Source organism: Mandrillus leucophaeus, unplaced genomic scaffold, assembly GCF_000951045.1.
Source record: "Mandrillus leucophaeus isolate KB7577 unplaced genomic scaffold, Mleu.le_1.0 Scaffold75, whole genome shotgun sequence".
In the NCBI taxonomy this organism is placed as follows: domain Eukaryota; kingdom Metazoa; phylum Chordata; class Mammalia; order Primates; family Cercopithecidae; genus Mandrillus; species Mandrillus leucophaeus.
The window spans coordinates 1,949,282-1,972,936 of NW_012108141.1; the positions used below are offsets into that span (position 1 = coordinate 1,949,282).

At 44.5% G+C, this 23,655-nt stretch overlaps 1 protein-coding gene across 2 annotated transcripts in view; it reads right to left on the reverse strand.

Moving 5' to 3' along the window:
* Positions 1-20,218, reverse strand: part of NAAA (N-acylethanolamine acid amidase) — a 31,653-nt gene extending 11,435 nt beyond the window's left edge. For both annotated transcript variants that reach the window (XM_011966187.1, XM_011966186.1), the window contains exons 1-8: positions 19,924-20,218; positions 19,146-19,310; positions 15,182-15,308; positions 10,267-10,357; positions 6,031-6,107; positions 1,286-1,458; positions 1,072-1,134; positions 247-313 (exon numbers count right to left, since the gene is read on the reverse strand). In XM_011966187.1, the coding sequence (XP_011821577.1) occupies positions 247-313; positions 1,072-1,134; positions 1,286-1,458; positions 6,031-6,107; positions 10,267-10,357; positions 15,182-15,308; positions 19,146-19,310; positions 19,924-20,129 (969 nt within the window). In that variant the 5' untranslated portion in view covers positions 20,130-20,218. The remainder of the gene's footprint in view (positions 1-246; positions 314-1,071; positions 1,135-1,285; positions 1,459-6,030; positions 6,108-10,266; positions 10,358-15,181; positions 15,309-19,145; positions 19,311-19,923) is intronic.
* Between the last annotated feature and the right edge of the window lie 3,437 nt (positions 20,219-23,655).

Consider the following 23,655-nt stretch of genomic DNA (forward strand, 5'->3'; position numbering starts at 1 on the left):
AGAGATGGGGTTTTACCGTGTTAGCCAGGATGGTCTCGATCTCCTGACCTTGTGATCTGCCCGCCTTGGCCTCCCAAAGTGCTGGGATTACAGGCGTGAGCCACCACTTTTAATAAATGATTTCAATCAAATAAAATTTTTACCCTAACATTTTCACCTACCAGAGGATTTCACGGAGCTTTTCATATTCACTATTAACAAAACACCAAACATCCTGGGTAAGCGCGACACTGTGACACAAGTTACCTGGAAAAGTGCCTCCAGGCTGAGGTTTGCTTGTCCCGTAGCATTAAGGGCCTTGATGGCAGGTGTTCTGTAAGGACAATGGTCGAAGGTCACTTGGCACTTCAACAAGCACTGAAGTCCATCAGCTATCATTTTTATGAGGCACAATGCAAGCTCTAGTCTCATTATCTCCCTTTCTCCAAAACAGATTCTGGCCCCAAGCCTGTTTCCTGCTGAGGCCCAGCTCACCACGGTGGAATTCATCCAGCAGCTGGGACGGTTGGCACCATCTGCTCAAGAAAGCTGGGATGATGAAAATGTGTGGCTGCAGAACTGAACAGTGGCCAAACTTGTGGGGCAGTAAAGCCAAGGCAACCTATACAGCTACCTGCACTTTGGAACCGTGCTGACTTATAATTATAGAATGTTTACAACTTGAAGGGACAATAAAAACCCTTGACTGGTTTATTATTTAAATAAGGGAAATAATTTCCTTCTAAAAATATCTTGCCTAGAAGACCATGAACCTGGCCCTTTGCTTTCATTTTACAGATGGGTAAACAGAGGCCCGAGAGCCACCCAGTGAGTCATTAGCAGAGCTGGTGGTGGGCTCTAGGGCTCCTGACCCTGAGACCCTCCCAACACCCGCCCAGCTGCTGAGAGGCTTTGCCCATTGCTTTCCTCCACACAACACTCCCTTCCCGGCCAAGACACTGGTGAAGGGGCCCAGGTACATTTTCTGGGAGAGGATGGCACCCGTAGGTCTTGCAGGTTCCTGTGACAGAATGGGCATATTCTCCTGACCACAAGAAAACACTGCAAACCAGAAAGCACATAGCAGCCTACCTCCGGTCATCTCGCTTGGGTGCTGGCTTCCAGTGGTCGTAATTTGTCTCAACTCGGAACCACCTACAACAGAGCACATCATCTTGTCTTATCCACGACAATTTATGACAATAGCAAAGGAGACATATGAACAAATTTTAAATACCCTTCATTCCACCAATTTGAAAACATGATTATTTGATACAGAATGACCAGAACTTTCGGTTCTACTTACGCTCCATTCAAAGGATCTAGAGGCCAAATGTCTGCTGGGCCATCTCTGTTCCTCGTGATGACCACCCCCTCCTGGGGGGACGTGCCACCAACAATGTAATAAGCATCAGCAATGAGGGGAGTCTTGGCCAACTTGCCAACAGCTGCTTCGAAGTTTTCTGACTCATTCAGGGTCTGAACAAAAAGAAGAACTTGCATGAGCAACCTCACCTGCAGCTGGGTCCGCACCAGATGATGCAAAAATGATCCAAAGCACATTCTCCTGATATGCTGTGTCATGACTATCACCTTGATCTGCTCTGACCTTATCCTCTTGTCATCAGGGCTCCTGAGATGGAAGAAATGTCAGCTTCAAAGGGGGTGCCAGGAGCAGCGGGAATTTCTGACAGGAGGAGAGAACTGTTGACAAGTCCTAGGCCTGGCTCAGCAAACACGGGCTGTGTGCTCTCCAGGCAGATCGCCCTCACAAAGGACTCCTCATGCTTCTTCATTCATTTATTATTTCAACGGGGTTTTCTGGAATACCTACTCTGTGCCAGGCACTGTGCTGGTGTGGGGATAGAGCAGTGAATGAGTCGACTGGTCCTATTCTCCCCAAACCTCTGAGGAAGACAGAAAAGTCAACAGCCAATGGTGACAGTGTAATGAGTGTTCACATAGGAGAAGATGCTATGGATGTCACTGTAGGGGACCCATCCTCACCAAAGGCAGTGGAAGAAGTACTGCAGGGAAGCATCACATGAATTGAAGCCAAAGAGACAAACACAAGTGAGTGGTGAAAGTGGTGGTTGCAGGGTGAGGAGTGGCAGTGGGGAGGAGGGTTCTAGTTCGATGGACTAGACTGGCAAAGGCTTGGGGATGAAAGAGCATGTGCTACATTAGGGCCCTGAGCTTAATAGGTGTTCAGACACCCCGAGGGCCCAGGAAGACTTCCAAAGGCCTGTGGCAAGGATACTTAAGGGGATCACTCCCCAAATCTTCAGATTCCATATGGGCTCCTTCCCAGAGCTGATCTGCTCAAGAATATCCTTCGGTGGAGGGCCTGCTCTTCCTGTCTCCACCTTCACAACCATTCTGCTGCCATGTTTTAAAGGAAGTACATTGTATGCTCACCCATCCTGGATATTGCCAGGGCACATTGTCAAGGGTGGAGGTGGTGATAGAGTCAAACAAAAGAACAATTCAAGATATTGGTGTCTGCAAACGCTCCATCATTCAGCACCATAAACCCTAACAGCAATAAGTATAAGGCAAGAAAACTCTACAAAACCCATGGCAGGGCTTTGTAGAGTTTTCTTGCCTTATACTTAGCTACTCAGGGAGCTGAGGTGGGAGAATTGCTTGAACCCAGGAAGTGAAGGTTGCAGCGAGCCGAGATTGCGCTGCTGCACTCCAGCCTGGGCGACAGAGTGAGACCCTGTCTCAAAAAAAAAAAAAAAAAAGAAAGAAATGATCTGTCCTAACTTGTTTGACTGTAGGTCATATGATCCCTTTCCAGAGAGGATCCTGCCCTGTACCCAGAAGAAGGAAATGTATGGTCAGAGAGGCCAAGAAGAATCTAGACAGACAGGCCTAGCTGGGTTTCCCCACTCCATTTATTAGCCCTGGATCTACCTTTTTGTCTAATCGTATTTCTACATGGCATTCCATACTTTGTTAAACCTAAGCATAAAACCGGACAATGTCCCCTGTATCTCTGGGTCTTCATTCTGAAGACTCCTATGTCATGTACATGTTAAATAAATTTGTATGCCTTTTCTCCAATTAATCTGCCTTTTGTGAGTTGACTTTTCAGTGAACCTTCAGAGGGCAAAGAGGAAATTTTCCCCAGGCCTTTGCAGAGGTAATAGGAGTGATGAAATATTAGTTTGCTTATGTTGCCTATACCATCCCCCAACTACCATAAAATTCATTGCCTCTAACCTGTGACAACAAAGCAAAAGGACATCATAAAAAATAATGAAGGCAGTGGTGACTTATTTTACCCAGGTGACAAAGTCAGGGAGTGCAAATGCCTCATCCATCTCAGGAAATGGGCAGTGACTGCTAATAGACATGGGGGTTCTTTCTTCTTTCTTTCCTTTTTTTTTTTTTTTTTTTAGTCTAGGTCCCAGAGGTTTCTTTTGTTATTTTATTTATTTACTTCTTTTCAGACATGAGGTCTCAATATGTTGTCTGTTGGACCTGAACTCCTGGGCAGAAGGGATCCTTCCGCCTCCGCCTCCTGAGTGTCTGGGACTGCAGGCGAGCACCATCACACCTAGCAGATTCGTCCTTACCAGAGAACACAGCAACCTCAGCATAACGATTTTTTTCTCTTTCCTTACCAAGAACTTTTACCTTTTTGATACAGGAGATAGAAATAAATTATTTAGGCAGATAGGGTAAAAGAGTCCTTGGCAAGGCTTCCTTTCTAACAAAAAGTAGCCCAAGAAGTTCTTCTTTTCTAACAAAGAGCAGCCTGAAAAGTGGAGCTGCAAACATAGACATAAGCAAGCTGGAAGCTTGCACAGGTGGATGCCGGCAGCTGTGCCAACAGAAAAGGGCTACCTGGGGGCCAGGCATGTTCAACATGGAGGCTCCATCTTCCCTGCTTTTTTCTTTTTCTTTTTTTTGAGACAGAGTCTTGCTGTGTTGCCCAGGCTGGAGTGCAATGGTGAGATCTCGGTTCACTGCAACCTCTGCCTCCTGAATTCAAGTGATTCTCCTGCCTCAGCCACCCAAGGGGCTGGGATTACAGGCACCCGCCACTACACCCGGCTAATTTTTGTATTTTTAGTAGAGACGGGGTTTCACCAACTCCTGACCTCAGGTGATCCACCCGCCTCGGCCTCCTAAAGTGCTGGGATTACGGGTGTGAGCCACCGCGCCCGGCCCATCTTCCCTTTTCTTTGTCACCATGTGTACAGTAAGGAAGCAGGCAACATGGCACCAGCCAGGTAGAGAAGCCATCTGCATAATAAAAGATTAGGGTGGGGGCAGACAGCTTTTCCTGCCCTATGCAAATAGCACATCTGGTCCAACCAATCTTTCCTGCCCTATGTAAATCAGACACCGCCGCCTCAAGCTCATCCATAAAACCTCCTGCATTTCCCCGTGGAAGCGGCAACTCATTTTTTTGGGACCTCTCTTGCTGCAGAGAGCTCTTCTCTTTCTTTCGCCTATTAAACTTCCACTCTTAACCTCACTCTGGTGTGTCCGCATTCTAGTTTTCTGTGGCCCTGTGACAACAAATCTCAGGTATCACCCCGGACAAAGATGCCATTTCATTTTCACTTAAAGGAAGCACCTTACAGCTTCTTTTTGTCATACCCAAGTTGCCGGCATCTCTATTCTTGCACTTTGTGGCAAATTATGCAGTACGATAAGGGTTCCTTGAACACAAGCACTGAGATGCGGTGATAGTCTGATAGTTGAGACAGTTACTAGGTGACTGATTTCATCCCACTATTCAGAATATTGTGCAATTTAAAAACGATGAATTATTTCTGGAATTTTCCATTTCATATTTCTGGACCACAGTTGACTGTGGATAACAGAAACCAAGAATAAGGGGAGACTACTGTAGATGTGGCCTGGAACCCAGCACATTTTAATACGTTCTTGTAGAGCAGATGTTCCTTTTATTGTGTGCACAGCTACCTTCTAATGCATTTGCTTTGCTAGTTTGGATATTTGCAAATGGAGATTTTAAAAGGAAAGTACATCTGTCTCTGTAGAAGAGCAAAATATTATCTCCTATCTCAATCAGCTATTGTGGAAAACTCTGGCCTATGACAAAGATTCTCTCCTTGACCAAACTCTAGCCAGGCTCCTCTGAGCCCTCTTCTCTATTACACCTTGACCCTGGCTTATAAAGACTCGAACAAATACTTATAGTTTCTAACAGCTCAAGGCCACGTCTCTCAGATGACTAAGTCCCCTTAAAGTGCCTGTCTGAGAAAACTTCAGGCTATCAAAAGAATTTGACATTTGTTCCAGCCAACACCTGAAGGTAGGGCCCCTGTCTCCCTGGCTCTGTGGGAGGGTAGGAGCAAAACTTCTTTTCCTTTTTTTTTGAGACGGAGTTTCGCTCTTATTGACCAGGCTGGAGTGCAGTGGCGCGATCTCGGCTCACTGCAAACTCCACCTCCCAGGTTCATGCCATTCTCCTGCCTCAGCCTCCTGAGTAGCTGGGACTACAGGCGCCCTCCACCACACCTGGCTAATTTTTTGTATTTTAAGTAGAGACAGGGTTTCACTGTGTTAGCCAGGATGGTCTCGATCTTCTCACCTCAAGATCTGCCTGCCTCGGCCTCCCAAAGTGCTGGGATTACAGGTGCGAGCCACCGTGCCCGGGCTGGAGCGTAACTTCTAAGTTCTAGTTAGCAAACTCAAATTGGTTTCACATGAACCAACCCCTCCTTTCCACTTTTCACTTTTCTGATTCTCCTAAGCTCCTGTTCCCTCACCTCCTTTTAAAATACCCATCACCTCTGCACAAACCAAAGTTGAACTTAGTTCACACTGGACTCTTCCTTACTGCAATAGCTTATACTGATTACAATCTGTCCTTACCACTTTAACTAGTGTCTGGCTTTATCTTTGGCATTTATCAAAAAGGTTTATATGCACTTTGCAAACATTTAGTTAGATGCTTCTTCTTTTAAGGAGTTCCTTACATTAAAGGCAACATTGTTAAATGACACAGAACGGTTTAGAAGGTGGAAGTGGAGTTAAGGAGGGCTACACATTAAATATACTCACAGCGCGGATCAGCCAGCTGACCGGAATGTGTCTCTGAAACAGGGCAGCGATAGCATTCTCCCACCACCAGCCTTTATCTGCCAAGTTGAGTATATATGTTATATATGTGTGTGTGTGTGTATATACACACATGCAACAGATATGTCATTTTAGGAAGGGAATATAGAGAGATATTCACTCAAGTTTTGAAAGCAGAATCTTTTGTACCAGGATACAATGGTAATTATGTTACAGGAAATAATTCTACTAATTATACCAGACAAAATAAAATTACGTAGCTGTCAAGGGTAGTGTCTTAATAAATATTAGGAAGAACATAGAGAACCTGAATCTTCCACACCTGTGATTTGTGCTCACATTTAAAAAAAATACAAATTTGCAATCATTTCCCAAAATTACTTTTGGACAACTTTTAAAAGTCTGTTAGGGGATTCATTGCCAAACAAAAGTTTTCATTCAAAGATAAGTAATGGCAATACGAGAAAAAAATGGACAAATTGAATTTCACAAAAAAATTTTTAAAATTCTATGCATTAAAAGACAGTATCAGCCAGGCGTGGTGACTCATGCCTGTAATCCCAGCACTTTGGGAGGCCGAGGTGGGCGAATCCCCTGAGGTCAGGAGTTCAAGACCAGCCTCACCAACATGGTGATACCTTGTCTCTACTAAAAATACAAAAATTAGCCAAGCATGGTGGCAGGAGCCTGTAATCCCAGCTACTCGGGAGGCTGAGGCAGGAGAATTGCTTGAACCCGGGAGGCAGAGGTTGCAGTGAGCCAAGATCGGGCCACTGCACTCCAACCTGGGTGACAGAGGGAGGCTCTTGTCTAAAAACAAAAAAAAAGACGGTATCAACAGAGTAAAAGGCAATTCACAGATTGAGAGAAAATATTTGCAACAATAAGGGATTAATATCCAGAGTATTTAGAGAACTCCTAAAACTCAACAAAACAAACATTCCAATTAAAAAATGGGCAAAGGACCAGATGTGTTGGCTCACGCCTATAATCCCAACACTTTGGGAGGACCAGGTGGGAGAAGTGCTTGAGCCCAGGAGTTTTAGACCAGCCTGGGGAAAATAATGAAACCCATCTCTACAAAAAATTTAAAAATTGCCAGGCATGGTGGCACATGCCTGTAGTCCCAGCTTCTGGGGAGGCTGAGGCAGGAAGATTGCTTGAGCGCTGTTGGTCAAGGCTGCAGTGAGCTGTGATTGAGTCACTGCACTTCAGCCTGAGTGACAGAGTGAGACTGTCTCAAAACCAAAAAATATGGGCAAAGGACTTGAATAGACATTTCTCCAAAGAAGATATACAAATGGCCAGTAAGCACATGAAAAGATATTCCGTATCATTAATCATTAGAGAAATGCAATGAAAACTACAACGAGATGCCACCTCACACCCATTAAGAAGGCTACTATTGGCCAGGTATAGTGGCTTATGCCTGTAATCCCAGCACTTTGGGAGACCAAGGTGGGCGGATCACTTGTGCCCAGGAGTTTTAGACCAGCCTGGGCAACATGGCAAAACCCTACCTCTACAAAAATTACAAAAATTAGCCAGGCATGATGCCACATGCCTGTAGTCCCAGCTACTCAGAAGGCTGAGGTGGGAGGATAACTTGAGCCTAGGAGATTGAGATCAGTCAGCCGAGATCCCACCACTGTACTCCAGCCTGGGTAATAGAGTGAGACTCTGTCTTAAGAAAACAAAGAAAAAGAAAAAAAACAAAAACAAAAACAGGCCTTGTGCAGTGGCTCATTCCTGTAATCCCAGCACTTTGAGAAGCCGAGGCAGGAGGACTGCATGAGCTCAGGAGTTTGAGACCAGCCTGGGTAATATAGTGTGACTTTGTTTCTACTAAAAAAAAAAAAAAATTTTTTTTTAAATTTTTTTTAACGACCCCCCCGCCAAAAAATAGCTAGAATTTGACTGTTTCTAGTGTAAAGAAAAGACAAATATTTAAAGTAACACATATCACAATCAGATCATGCATACATGATCATGCGTTTATGAATGTGTGATTTGAGACAGTGAGACTCTGTCTCAAAACAAACAAACAAATAAACAAAAAACTGGGCAAAGTACTTGAATAGACATTTCTCCAAAGAAGATATAGAAATGGCCAGTAAGCACATGAAGATATTCTATATCATTAATCATTAAGAGAAATAAAAATGTGATTTGCATTTCTCTGTGATTATATGAATTTAACACATTATCACATGTGCTCCCAAAATATGCACATGTAATGTATATCAATAACAAAATTAATTTTTTAAAAACCCACTCTAGAAATTTTGAAATATGTAATACATGATTGTTAACTGTAGTCACCTTGCTGTGTGGATCACCAGAACTTGTTCCTCCTGTCTAACTGAAACTTTGTACCCTTTGACCATTTCCCTTTTTCCCCAGTGCATAGCAACTACCATTCTACTCTCTGCTTCTGTGAGTTCAAACTTGGAGATTCCACATATAAGTGAAATCATGCGATATCTGTCACAATAGGTTTTACGCAGGGGAACAACCTGACCATTCTAGTTGCTGGGTAGGGAAAGAATTATAGGAAGGTAAAAATAGTAGCAAGGAGATCAGGTGGATTGATCAGGCAGTACAGGTGTGACAGGGGCTAGCTCAACAGTGGAGGTAGAGAGAATGGACAGGTACAGTCTAGTTCTGCTGTCAGAGCTGATAAGACTTAGGGAGTGAGAAAATGTGGAAGAAATACATTAGGATAAATAACTGTTTACTGTGGACACTGATATATACTCAATCATCATCTTCCCGGTAAAGCAGAGAAGAATAAACAACCACACTGGCTGGGAGCTGTGGTTCACACCTGTAATCCCAGCACTTTGGGAGGCCAAGATGGGTGGATCACCTGAGGTTCGGAGTTTGAGATCAGCCTGGCCAACATGGTGAAAACCCATCTCTACCAAAAATACAAAAATTAGCTGGGCATGGTGGCACGTCTTGTAATCCCAGCTACTCAGGAAGCTGAGGCACAAGAATCGCTTGAGCCCGGAAGGCAGAGGTTGCAGTGAGCCAAGATCGCCCACTGCACTCTAGCCTGAGCGACAGGGCAAGACTGTCTCAAAAACAAAAACAAAAACCAAACCAAACCAAACCAAACAAAAACCCAAAAAAACAACACCATGAAGTCAATCAGGGTTCATCAGATGAGCAACACTAAACTTTAAGATACTCCTTGTATATATCCTTCTCCTTGATTCAGCTGCACACTGAGGACAGACACAGAGCTCACTTATCTCTAGGTTTCCCACATACTGTGGAACTAAATGGTGTTCCCCTGAGATCTGGGGCATGGCAGTGGGAATGTCAATGAACAGAGCAATTGGGTCAGGACTCAGGAGAGCAATCTGAGAACTTCCTCTCCCACTACTAGCTGTCATTTCATCTCACAGCCTATGTCCTTCTCTACTTAACGAATGGAGTTAAAAATAACAGCCTTGCCTAACAGGACTGTTGTGAGGGTCTAAGAAGAAGACATGTGAAGATGTGCATGGTAAACCAGAAAGTGCTTTACAAATGTTGCTTGTATAACAGCATCATATATCCCCTAGATTATCACAGTAGTTTCCAAATGGTCTTTTGCTTCCATCTTAACCTAACACAATCCAATCTCTACAGAGCAGCAAAAGTAATAGTTAAAAATATAAATCACATCTGTTCACTCCCTGGCCTACAATCCCCCTACAGCTTCCATTATGCTTAAAATCCATACTCTTCACTGTGGCCCTGCACCATGCCCTCAGCCTCTTCTTCACTTCTAATGTCACTACCCACTTACTCCACGCTATAACCACACTGACTTTCTTCGGCTTCTGAAATCCACCAAGCTTATTATTACTACCTACGGCCTTCGTCCTTGCGGTAAGTCCACCAGAAATGGTCTTCCCCTGGCTTCTGTAGAACTAGCTCCTGGATCACATGGATCAGGCCTTCTCTGACCCTCTGACCTGTACTAACCACTCCACCTCCTCCTTCACTCTCTATCACAGCTTCCTATTTTGCTTTCTTTGCAACACTTATTGCTACCTGAAATCATCTTCATTGCTTCCACGCATACTGTCTATTTTCCCCCACTAGGATGGAAGTCCCTGCCACATAGTGGGTGTTCTGTATGTTCTGTTGGGCGAGTGAAGGAAGTGCTTGGATAGAACTGAACAATAATGTAGCTAAAATTACACAGGAGTTTGTTTTGATTACCTCGTTCATCACCAGAAACTGTAAACTTGTGTGGGCTCTGGCCAGTCCATAATCCTACATAGCCAATAAAAGTAGTTCCTGTGAATGCAATCTGAAATCAAGAGATACATGGATCATTCCACCATTCCAATCAAATACACTGAAATTATCTGTTTTGCCCCACAGTTTTCTGGATTTTTAAAAAATAATTCCAACAAAATAGAATAAAACTCTGAAATAGCCTTCTAAGACAGAGGTTCTTAACCTTAAGCTGGGGTGGAGGACGTGGTCCATAGATAGATTTTAGTAGATTTGTGACCTTGGATGGGAAAAAAAAAGATGCATCTTTATTTTCATTAACCTCCAACTGAAATTTAATTCCTTCTGTAATGAACGCATGCAACAAATCACGCAATCATAGTGGTGCCTATAATTTTGTCACTAGTAGAAATCACAGGGTTTTTCACATACACAATGTTGGCTGCAGATATTTTGAAACACTGTCCATAATTTACTACTTTGAAATCATGGTAGTTATTAGACCCCCTGCTAAACCTTACTATTTAATGTGTTAAGAAAAAGTATAACATTGAAATGGCTGTTTTCAACACAACTGATTTTCTTTGTAATCACACACATTTACTATGTATTTATAAAACATTATTCACCAAAGGGGTGCACAAAGCAGGTTAAGAAGCCCCATCCTAGAAGTAGCAAGTGGAATTTCACTTTAAAACTTGTTTTGAAGCTGGGCGCAGCGGCTCACACCTGTAATCCCAGCACTTTTGGAGGCCGAGGTGGGTGGAACACCTGAGGTCGGGAGTTCAAGACCAGCCTGACCAACATGGAGACACCCTGACCCTACTAAAAATACAAAATTAGCCGGGCGTGGTGGGGCATGCCTGCAATCCCAGCTACTAGAGTGGCTGAGGCAGGGGAATCGCTTGAACCTGGGAGATGGAGGTTGCGGTGAACCAAAATAGCGCTATCGCACTCCAGCCTGGGCAACAAGAGCAAAACTCTGTCTCAAAATAAAATAAAATAAAATAAAACTTGTTTTGATTTGATTATAAGAGATAAATATCACATATTTTATAAGCTCTGTGACGTTAGGAGAAACAAGTGGGACTGTTCACCAATAATAATCACGTTTAAATTTTAAATATTTAAAAATCCTTTTACATAGCTCTTTCATTTAATCCTCACAACTATCCCATTAATTATAGGCATCACCCCCACTTTAAATTAAGTGAGCTCCAGTGATTGCAAGATACCACTATGTAACCTGCAGGAGAAAAATCAAACTCTATATGTCACCGAGGCTGGAGTGCAATGGTGCAATCACAATATACTGTGGCCTCAACCTCCTGGGCTCAAGCGATCCTCCTACCTCAGTTTTCCAAGTAGCTGGGACCACAGGTGCATGCCACCAAACCTGACATATACACACACACACACACACACACACACACACACACACACACTTTTTTTTTTTTTTGGTTTTCCTAGAAACAGGGTCTCCCTATGTGGCCCAGGCTGGTCTCAAACTCCTGGGCTCAAGCAATCCTTCTGTATTGGCTTCTCAAAGTGCTGAGATTACAGGTATGAGCCACCACAGCTAGCCATTATCAGTTATTTCTGATACCAAATTTTATTTTTCAAAGAAGTACTTTGGCCAGGTGTGGTGGCTCACGCCTGTAATCCCAGCACTTTGGGAGGCCGAGGCAGGCAGATCACTTGAGGCCAGGAATTTGAGACCAGCCTGGCCAACATGGCAAAACCCCATCTCTACCAAAAATACAAAAATTAGCTGGCTGTGGTGGCATGCACCTGTGGTCCCAGCTACTCGGGAGGCTAAGTCAGGAGAATCACTTGAACCCAGGAGGTAGAGGCTGCGAGCTGAGATGGCACCATTGCACTCCAGCTTGTGACACAGCAAGACTCTGTCTCAAAAAAAAAAAAAAAAAAAGTACTTAAAACAGTATCTGACTCATACTGTTTGATAAAAGTTAACTAATACTGTTATGTTTTAAGAAATAAATAGTCCTAGATTGATATTTTCCTTAGAAAAATTAGGTCAGTAATGTTTTTCATTTAATTATTTATTTTTACCTTATTTGCTTATAAAAATAATTTAAGGTGGCTGAATTACAAGGGAGAATGCAGTGGCCTTAGTTTTATAAATGACCTCAGCCCTCAGACTTACTGCGGGCCTCCATGAGTGCCTCATCTCCACGGATGGTGGTAAAGCAGAAATAAGTCTACCTTACTACTCAAGCCCTTACAAATGTAATTACGTGGAAAATAAAAAGTAATTATATGGCCACCTCATTTGCATGACACTGTGACCCTGAGGGTCACTCTTGAAGGGCTGAGAAAATTGAAGTTATGAGATCAAAAATCACATCATAGTTCTCAATTACCATACACAATGATAAATAATTTTGAGATATAATTTGTAAGATATTTTATCTTGCAGCTCTGAAAATCTGTCTTTACTTCTGTTTGTACTTCCCAATTGTTTCTGCCTAGTCAGTTGACATAAACAAACCCTTAGCAGGGAATTTTAAGTTATTTTAAGTTACAGCCTAATTGCCTGGTGCAGTGGCTCAAACCTGTAATCTCAGCATTTTGGGAGGCCAAGACGGGCGGATTATCTGAGCTCAGGAGTTCAAGACTAGCCAACATAGTGAAACCCCATCTCTACTAAAAATACAAAAATTAGCCGGGTGTGGTAGCACCCTCTGTAGTCCCAGCTATTTGGGAGGCTGAGGCAGGAGAATTGCTTGAACCCTGGAGGCAGAGGTTGCAGTGAGCCAAGATTGCGCCACTGCACTCCAGCCTGGGCGATAGAGTGAGACTCTGTCTCAAAAATAAAAACAGTAAAAATAATAATAATAATAACAATAATAATAATTTATAGTCTAATTAAGGCTGAGCTTTGACAACGAAAACTATCAGTAGGCCCAATGCCTGGGTTCTGGCCCTACCTCTGCCATGTCTCTGCCTTGTGATTTGGGGCAAGTCAGTCTCTATGAAGTTAGGCCCCCTCATCTAGAAAGTAAAGATAAAAATGTTGACTGATGCCTGCTTCGCAGGGCTGCTGGGGGGATCAAATGAGGTCCTGTGTATGACAATACTTTTGTTGTTGTTGTTGTTGTTGAGATGAGTCTCATTCTGTCACTGGGCTGGAGTGCAGTGGCGCGATCTCAGCTCACTGCAACCTCCGCCTCCCAGGTTCAAGGGATTCCCCTGCCTCAGCCTCCTAAGTAGCTGGGATTACAGGTACCCACCAAAATGCCCAGCTAATTTTTTTTTTTTGTAGTTTTAGTAGAGACGGGGTTTCACCACATTGGCCAGGCTGGTCTTGAACTCCTGACCCAGTGATTCGCCCGCCTTGGCCTCCCAAAGTGTTGGGATTACAGGCGTGAGCCACTGTGCCCGGCCGAAAATACTTCTAAGATTACAAACACTAGACAAGAATGAGAGATGAATTATTTTGTGGATAACCTGTTCTTAATTTCATAAAACAATTTCTTGGCCATGAGTCCTCCATAGAAAAGCAATACCCAAAAGTAAACTGTCTACATTCAGTAACAGTCACCTGAGTACTGACAGTAAAGCTACCTCTACAGAATATTTCTCTACAGATTATTTCATGGGAACTCCAGGAAAAACAAAAACAAAAGAAGAAACAACTATTAGAGTGAGTTTCAGAACAGCTGAAATAATTTATTTTCATTGCATTTATTCCTTTATCTCTTTATAAGAGTATTAGCTCATTATAGAATAATGGAGAAAAAACATGAATAATAAATAAATAATAAATAATAAATATCCCATCATTCAGTAATAAAACAATATTTAGCAGATTTCCTTTGAGAATTTATTATGCATTTATATTATCGTTACCACTTAAAATCATTTTCAAACTAATTCAGCTAGAAAACAAATTATTAATAGTGGTGAAGTAAAGAAATGGGACTGGAAAGGAGAAACTTTTACTTTAAATATTTCTGTACTGTTTGAATTTTTTATGAAAAAAAGTGTTTGTAAAAGCAGATGACTGAGTAGTTAGTAAATGAGTTTTTAGTATTTGTGAATCAACCCCTAAATGCAAAGAACAAAGGGAATACAGTCCTTGTCCTTACAGCAAAAATCTGGCTCTTGCACACTGTATTCTGTTTTACAGCAAAACATGCTTTGTGTACTCAATGAGCATTGATTAATTCTGTCTCTCTAAATGTTTACACAGTGACAACAGTATATAGTAGATTATAGTTTTAAAGGGACCATGCTATAAACAAAAAATCTAAGTATAATTTTTTAAAGATCATACACAAGAAAGTGGTGTGGGTCAATCATACTTGCAGAATGAAGGACCATTTATTATTTGGCTACAACTTTACACAGACTACTTCATTTAACATTTATAACTATCTCAGTAAAGTAGTTACGCACCTCCATGAGTTGTAGTTGGCAAAATTAGGGAATGAGTAATTTCTCAGGTTCACAAAGGAAGTACAGTAATTGATAGAATCAAGATTCAAACCTGGTACTGTCAGATCCCAAAGTTGAGTGTTCCTAGTTATTGCACTACCCAGCCCCTCCATATTCCAGAAGCAGCCTGGGCATGGGAAAGCAGAGGAAAGCGCTGACTCTGCCTAAGTGGATGATTGATCACTCTCTAAAAGAGATTTCCCTACGGAAAACTAGGTGACCTCTTTAAGTAGACACTCAATAATAAATAATAAATGACCGTCCTTCCTATAAGCATAATTGATGTAAACCTCTCTTCTGCCTTTGTTTTTCCAGAGGTGTGATTTTTCTGTGTCTTATACTGATAACACACGTAAGTTGGCAGGCCATCCAAATGACTGCTAACTTGAGTTTGCAAATCTTTCTGATTTCTTATCTTATACAGTATGTACTATACCTGCCCATTCTTTAAGAATTGCACATCCACGGTCAACTTGCGTAAGACATTCCCAAAAGGATAATCCAGATTCCGACCATGGTAAATGTGGCCTCTGGAGTCTTGAGCCACAATACTGGTGCAGAATCTGAGAAAAGGGAAAAGTCCAACATGAATGAATAAGACAAATAAGAAAAAAAAGGAAAAGGAGTTTTTCATTTGTAAAACAAATCCTCAAAGTAAAACAGTTTTTCTTCCTTATGACTGACATATGTGCTATAATGCTTGTAAGAATATAGATTAACAATTCAAGATGAAAAACACAACTGGATACAACTTACCTGTGCTCATTCAGTGTTTCTCGGGTGTTTGCCCTTAGCACACATGCAGGGCATCATAAGCATAGTGAGTGAGAATTTCATCCTCAGTCTAAATCTGCAGTGAAACTAACCCATCCTGGGCTCAGGAGACCTGTGAACTCTGCTTTTTCCTCTGCTTGGCAGCATGTATTCTATTTAACACATGATTCAAAGCCAGCTCAAGCTCACCTCTCCACATATTAATGCCTCAGAGCAAATAAAGTAACACTAAACCATTGTTTCACAAATGTTTCATTTTGTCCCCTTGGGAAAATGGCTGGCTCTTAAGGGACTTGGCACTTTTCCTGTCTCCCAGCTTCTTGCACAGAGATCATAATTTTTAAAAAGGGGGAATCTCTATGAACAGAAGTTCATAGAGAGAAAAAGAGGAGGAGGCTTGTTAAGTATCCATATTTTCTGAGAATACGTAACGGTTCATGAAAAAATATTATGTATTTATAATAAATATTAATAAAATATTTATATACAGTGTGTCCAATACCAGGGGAAAAAATATGTATATCCACATGAACAAAACTGAGAGAAAATATCCTGGAGGGTTTTTCTGGTCATTTTTAAATAACAGGATGGTGGTTAGCTTTGTTTTTTTACTTTTCTACATTTACTGATTTTCTACAATGATTACATGTTACTTTTATAATTGGGGGAAAAAGTGTTACTTTTTGTTTGTTTGTTTAAAGGTGGAAACTTGGGCCAGGCACCAGAAGGGTGACTCAGGCCTGTAATCCCAGCACTTTGGGAGGCCAAGGTGGGTGGATTATGTGGTCACGAGTTTGAGACCAGCCTGGCCAACATAGTGAAATCCCGTCTCTACTAAAAATATAAAAATTAGCCGGGCATGGTGGTGCATGCCTGTAGTCCCAGCTACTTGGGAGGCAGAGGGAGCAGAATCACTTGAACCCGGGAGGCAGAGGTTGTGGTGAGCCAAGATCGCGCCACTGCACTCCAGCCTGAGCAACAGAGTGAGACTCCATCTCAAAAATAAACAAAATAAAATAAAATAAAGATGGAACCTTGGTCAGTTTTAATTCCCTCCAAGGTTTCTGTTATTTATTGATTGATTTATTTAATTATTATTATTATTTTTTTGAGTCTCTGTCACCCAGGCTGGAATGCAGTGGTACAATCTCAGCTCACTGCAGCCTTGACTTCCCAGGCTCAAGTGATCCTCCCACTTCAGCTTCCTGCGTACTGGGACCACAGGTACAAGCCACCACATCTGGCTAATTTTGTGGTATTTTTTGTAGAGACAAGGTTTTACCATGTTGCCCAGGCTGGTATCAAACTCCTGGGCTCAACAGATCCTGGTATCGAACTCCTGGGCTCAAGAGATCCATCCACCTCATCCTCCCAAAATGCTGGGAATGCAGGCATGAGCCACTGTGCCCAGCCTCCCTCCAACGTTTCTGAGTTTAACTTCAAAGAGTTCAGGTCAGGGAGAGAACTGGTAAGACATGGGAAGTACTAAAGCAGAGTTTGTAGAATCTCCCTCAAAGGCGATTTTTCAAAATTGGCAAGATAACAATACTTTCATATCAGGCCCAAATGCTGTGGTGTGATGTAGCAGTGCACAAGCACGGGAGACAAATGAGGAAACAGACTCTGCTTTGAGAGGCACTGCAGCGAACTGGAGATTCCCATGCTTCTAGCACTCACCAGCCACCTGACTTCCAGCAAGGTGGCCCCTCTGAGGCTTGGTTTCCACATCACAAAACAGATGATACCATCTTCCCCACGGGGCTGTGTTCATGAAGTACCTGGCACCCAGTAGGCTCAATAAAGGGTAGCTAGTATTATTCCAATTCAAGAAGGCTTACTTCCAACATGAGAAGAAAGCATTTCCTTTGTTAATGCTAGTGGAATTGAATGGTGCTTTCTATTAGGCAATTCTATAAATACCTTAGTATCAAATCCAAAAGTTAGAATGTTTTTACTGGAACTTTTGCTTTAATCTGTTTGAATACGGTGACTCCAACAGATGAGGGTAAAAATGATTCGTGATTTTTCATTGAGAAAGCCGTAAGTTAAAAATAGGAAAAAGTTGGAGGTAGGAGAGGGAGGTGGTAAAATTATAATAACTTAGTTCAACTGAAAGGCATGTTATTTAGCAGGCCTGTGTCTTTTCTGTGCCTGAAAGCATTTCCTGAAGAGGAAGGCAGTCCCAGTGCTTTTTAGCTTACTCTGCCTAGGTGTTCTGGGAAAATGCCTGGGCCAGTAAAGTTTCAATATTCCAAGATCTTTTCTACCCCCATCATCTTTAGGCAGCAAGAAGCTCTAAGTATGTACAAGAGGTTACGAGACGAAGCTAGTCTGGTGGCAAAATAATAAGTATTAAAGGGAGAAACCAAGTCAAAACCTCCCTTTATTCCAGAACCTGTTGCTGAGCCCATAAACCTTTAGTGGTCCCCTGCACTTTGCCTGGGATCAACCACACACTCCATGTTGCTTTCACTTCTGGGTGCACTTTTTTCTTTTTGATACAGAATCCTGCTTTGTCACCCAGGCTGAGGTGCAATGGCGCTATCTCAGCTCACTGTAACCTCTGCCTCCTGGGTTCAAGTGATTCTCCTGCCTGAGCCTCCTGAGTAGCTGGGATTCCCAGGTGCCCATCACCACGCTTGGGTAAGTTTTTTGTATTAATAGTGGAGACAAGGTTTCACCATGTTGGCCAGGCTGGTCTTGAACTCCTGACCTCAGGTGATTCACCTGCCTCGGCCTCCCAAAGTGCTGGGATTACAGGCGTGAGCCACCACGCCCAGCCTGGGTGCACATTTTATCATGCCCACTTCCTGGTCCAAACACTGGCTGGCCCTATTAGAGCAGTGTTCCCTGTCGCCTCAGCCCTGGTGGACACAGACACTTCAGCCATGACACTCATGAAAGGAGAAATGCAGGGCGACAAATACAGGCAGAGATGAGCCACTGCCAGTATAGAGATGGAAGGCCACTGAGTTAACTAAAGGGTCCAGATAAGAGGAGGCTTAGTTTCAAAAACTTCTCGGAAAAGTACGTTTTGAGCAGAAGTTTTTTTTTTTTGAGACAGAGTCTCCCACTGTTGCCAGGGCTGGTGTGCAGTGGTGCGATCGCGGCTTGCTGCAACCTCCGCCTCCCGGTTTCAAGTGATTTTCCTGCCTCAACCTCCTAAATAGCTAGGATTACAGGCGCCCGCCACCACGCCCGGCTAATTTTTTGTGTTTTTCGTAGACGAGGTTTTACTATGTTGTCCAGGCTGGTCTTGAACTCCTAACCTCGTGATCTGCCCACCTTGGCCTCCCAAAGTGCTGGGATTACAGGCGTGAGCCACCTCGCCCGGCCTTTGAGCAGAATTTTAAAAGTAGGATGCTACCTGGATTGGGGGAGAGAAAACCCCGGGCTACTGGTAGAGGGAAAGTTCAATGCTGACTCGGAGAAGTTGCTTTCCCTCTCGAAGCCTACGATCTGCAGCTCAGATTTACCCAGAGAGGCAACGAGGAAGCACTGTAAGTTTCTGGGCAAGCAGGCACCACCCTGTTTTTATCACACGGAAAACATGTTTCCTGCCGCTAGCCTGTGTCAGGAGGCCCCAGCAAGTCCCGCGTTACTCCGCACCGGCTTGGGGCACTCACGCGGAGGACTCGTAGGCCAGGTTGACCAGGAGGCAGTCCGCCAGGCTGACGTTCAGGAAGTCACACATGCCGCGGATCTCGCCGGTGAAGGGCTGGGGCAGGAAGCGCTCCAGCTCCAGGACCACTTTTCCGATCAACACGTGCACCCACTTGGGGACTCTATCCCTAGAAAAGAAGAGCACGAGGGCGTCTGACCCGCTCAGAGGTCGGCGGCGTGACTTCGTGTGCACTGCGAGCGGGGCTACATCCTTAGGGCGTGAACTGTCAGGGCCACAGCTACCCAGACAGTGGACCGCCCAGGCGCCGCGTCACTCAATCTGCAGCCTCCCGGGGGTGGGGGCGGGGGGGCGAGGAGGGGCAGAGGGTGGAAGCTGGGCGGGGGGCAGGGAGGGGAGGCGGCGGGGAAGAAAACTCGGAGATGGGGAGGGCGAGTGAGGCTGGTCCCAAAGGGCCAAGCTTGGAAGGCCCGTGAGGCCCGCAAGGAAGGCGCGGTTGCCCCTCTTCGGTAGCAATGCAGCCCGGGCGACAACTCGCGCCCCACGCTGACCCAGAATGGCTCAAGGACTGGCATGCCACGGGTGACACCGAACTTGAAAGCCAAACCTGCCGCGCTGGATTCTCCCCAACCCCGACACTGCTCAGGGCGGCAGCCAAAGCCAGTTCTCCAAGGGTGGCGGGGAGTAAAGCGTCCCGGTTTAAAGCACTCTGAGCAGCGCGCGTTTGACTCCGAACCGCACCGCCGGCGTACCCGCAGACCCTGTCCAGGGCCCCAGCTCACCCGATGACTTGCGCCATCGCTGCGCGTACCAAGTCCAAGTCGTAGTGCGGCAGCACCGGCAGCCAGCGCAGCTCCGGGGCCGCATCCAGGCTCACGTTGAAGCGCGGTGCTGCTGGGGGCGAGGTGGCGGACAGTCCGGCCTCGGCCAGCAGCAGCAGCAGCAGGGGCAGAAGCCCCGGGCGCGCCTCCCGGTCTACTGTCCGCATGGCTCCGGCTCCTGCGGCCGCAACTCGGAGAGCTACAGCCGCTGTCGGAGCCCGGGTAAGCCGTGGAGGAGGAGGACCTGGGGCGGGGCCGCGATCGCTGGAGGTGGGGCCCGCGCACGACCCGCCCGCCCCTGTCACCGGCGAGCCGGAGAGGCGACACCTCCCGTCCCCGCAGCGCATCCACTGGCCCGCCCCGACGCCGCGTGCTGGGATTACAGGCGTAATAGCCAAAGTGCTGGGATTACAGGCGTGATAGCCCAGCCTCTCCATCAGGCCTCGACGTCCCCGACCGCGGGGCCGCTAAGGGCTGAGGCTGCCGGCAGCCGGCTTCTCACCAACTCCCGGTTCCAGCGCACTTGCTTGGGCCGGAAGAGTGTAGGATGCGGTCGGGAGAGGCTTTACGATTTTCAGCAGCGAAAAGGTGTCAGGAAAGCCTCTTCAGTTAAACTCTGTTTGTTTGAGACGTAGTCTCACTCTATTGCCCAGGCTGGAGTGCAGTGGCGTGATCTTGGCTCACTACAAACTCCGCCTCCTGGGTTCAAGAGATTCTCCTGGCTCAGCATCTCAAGTAGCTGGGATTATAGGCGTCCACCACCATACCCGGCTAATTTTTGTATTTTTAGTAGGGACACAAGTTTCACCATGTTGGCGAGGCTAGTCTCGAATTCCTGACCTAAGGTGATCCACCCTCTTCGGCCTCCCAAAGTACTGGGATTACAGGCGTGAGCCACTTCGCCCAGCTGGTAAAACATTTTTTTAAAAGCTCAAAATTTAGTTAACATTTACCTGCCAAATATTTTTTGCAAACATTATCTCATTTAATTATCAAAACAAGCCAACAGGTAGGTTCCCCTAACCCTTGCTTTACTGATGAGGAGCATGAGGCTTGGAGAGGTGAAGCCATGTGCCCGAGGTCACTCTGTTGGTGTGTCTCTGCAGTGGCCTCCGAGTCAGAAGGTCTGAATCCACAATCCACCTTCATACCTAAGTTTCCTCACCTTTGAGTTCCCAATGTCTGGGAGACAAACCTGTCTTAGGAAAATCTTAGTAAGGCTGGGACAATCTTAACCGTTAGCACAGCTGTCTGTGGGTAAAACACGGTACATGTGTACATGAATAGTAGAAACGAAATGAAAGGGCCAGGCATGGTGGCTTATGCTTGCAATCCCAGCACTTTGAGGGGGCTGAGGCAGGTGGATCACCTGAGGTCAGAAGTTTGAGACCAGCCTGGCCAACATGGTGAAACCCTGTCTCTACTAAAAATACAAAAATTAGTCCGGTGTGGTGGTGGGCACCTGTAATCCCAGCTACTTGGGAGGCTGAGACAGAATTGCTTGAACCTGGGAGGCAGAGGTTGCAGTGAGCCAAGATTGTGCCATTGCACTCTAGCCTGAACAACAAGAGCAAAACTTCGTCTCAAAAAAAGAAAAAAACAACTAAATGAATAGTAGAAATTAAACACAATTTTTTAAAACCAATTTTAGGACAAAGAAAGACAACTTTTATAATCAATCACTTGTTTTTAAGGATGACACTTAAAGAAATTACAAAATTTCTTGCCAGGCATGGTGGTTCATGCCTGTCATCCCAGCACTTTGGCTAGCGAATCATCTGAGGTCACTTGGTTCTAATGAATAGAATCAGAATTGGTGGTGGCTAACTTCCAAGACTAGGTCACAAAAGACACTGTGGGTTTCTCCTTGCTCTCCTGAATTGCTCACTATAGGAAGCCCACTGTCACGTCCTGAGGAAGCCCTATGAAAATGTCCCTTTGTGGTTGGACAAATATCAGCACTTGGAGAGTCTGAGGTAGGAGGACTGCTTGAGCCCAGGAGTTGGAGACCAGCCTGGACAACAGTGGGACCCCATCTCTACAAAAAAATAAATAAATAAATTAGCCGGGCATGGTGGCACATATCTGTAGTCCCAGCTACTTGGGAGGCTGAGGTAGGAGGATTATTTGAGCCCAGGAGTTTGAGGCTGCAGTGACCTATGATCATGCCACTGTACTCCAGCCTGAGTGACAAAGTGAAATCCTGTCTCCAAAAAAGGAGTAAATAAAGCTGAAAAAAAGAAAAAACAGTTCCTCAGTTCCTTTGTTGAGGAACTGAGATCTTCTACCAAGAGCCAGAGAGGAACTGAGGCTTGTTGTCAAGTCGTCTGAGTGAGCCATGGTGGGAGTGGATCTTCCTGCCCCAGCTAAGCCACCCCCAAATTCCTAACCCATAGAAACTGTGAAGTCAGCTGGGCATGGTGGCTCACATCTGTAATCCCAGCACTTTGGGAGGCTGACGCGGGCAGATCACTGGAGGTCAGGAGTTTGAGACCAGCCTGGCCAACGTGGTGAAACTCTGTCTCTACTAAAAATATAAAAATTAGCTGGGTGTGGTGGCGGGCGCCTGTAATCCCAGCTACTCGAGAGGCTGAGGCAGGAGAATTGTTTGAACCCAGGAGATGGGAGGTTGCAGTGAGCCAAGATCGCACCACTGTACTCCAGCCTGGGTGACAGAGTGAGACTCCGTCTCAAAAAAACAAAAAAACCCAAACAAACAAAAAAAACTGTGAAATAATGTTTATTGCTTTATGCCACTAAGTTTTGAGGTAATTTGGTATGTGGCAAATAGATCATTAATATAGATTTGTTTGGGAATATAAGTGTAGTGCTACCATAACACATGCCTAAAAATGTATTGCTTTGGAACTGGTAGTAGGGGGAAACTGTAATAATTTTGAGCAGAATGTTAGTGAGAGCCTAAAGTTCTTAACAGACTATTAGTAGAAGTCTGATGGTCCCTCGAGAAACAAACCATCCTGAGAAAAAAAGTCTGATGGTCTTGAAGGAGACTGCCAGCAGTAGCCATTGCCACTTCAGAAGTGAGAATGTTATTGGAAACTGGAAGTAAGAGGTTCCTTTGTTATGTAGTGCCAGAATGTTAAACATGATCACCTAGAGTAATGAAGAACACAGAAAAATGTACCTAAGGAACTAGGTACTCTAGCTAGGTCTCCAAGCAAAATGTCGAAGTTGCTACCTGGCTTCTTGCTGCTTATAGTAAAATATGAGAGGAAAGATAGAAGCTAGAGCAAGGACGGTTAAAAAGGATCCAGAAATGGTTTTGAAAATCCTAGGCCCGAAGTATACATGGGAACTTAGTTTATCATCGATGTGGCATTGTTTATATGTGGAGATATCTGCAACATAGGTAATTGATAAAGAATTAGTAGCTAGAACATATAAAGATCTCCTATGTTTTTATTTCTAAAAAAAGGGAAACAAAAGGCTATAAAAAGAGGAAAACCCAAATGAACATCAAAATGTGAAGTTACTTCAACCTCTCTAGTAATCAATGAAATGCAAATTAAACCATGATACCATTTCATAAAGACTGTCTGAAGTTTCAAAGTCTAACATCTTGTTGACATGGATGTAGTAAAATACAAACTTACATGAGTTACTGATGAGAATATAGTGTAATTCAGTATTGCCTAGTAAAGCTGAAGAATTGCAGACCCTGCAAACCCAGTG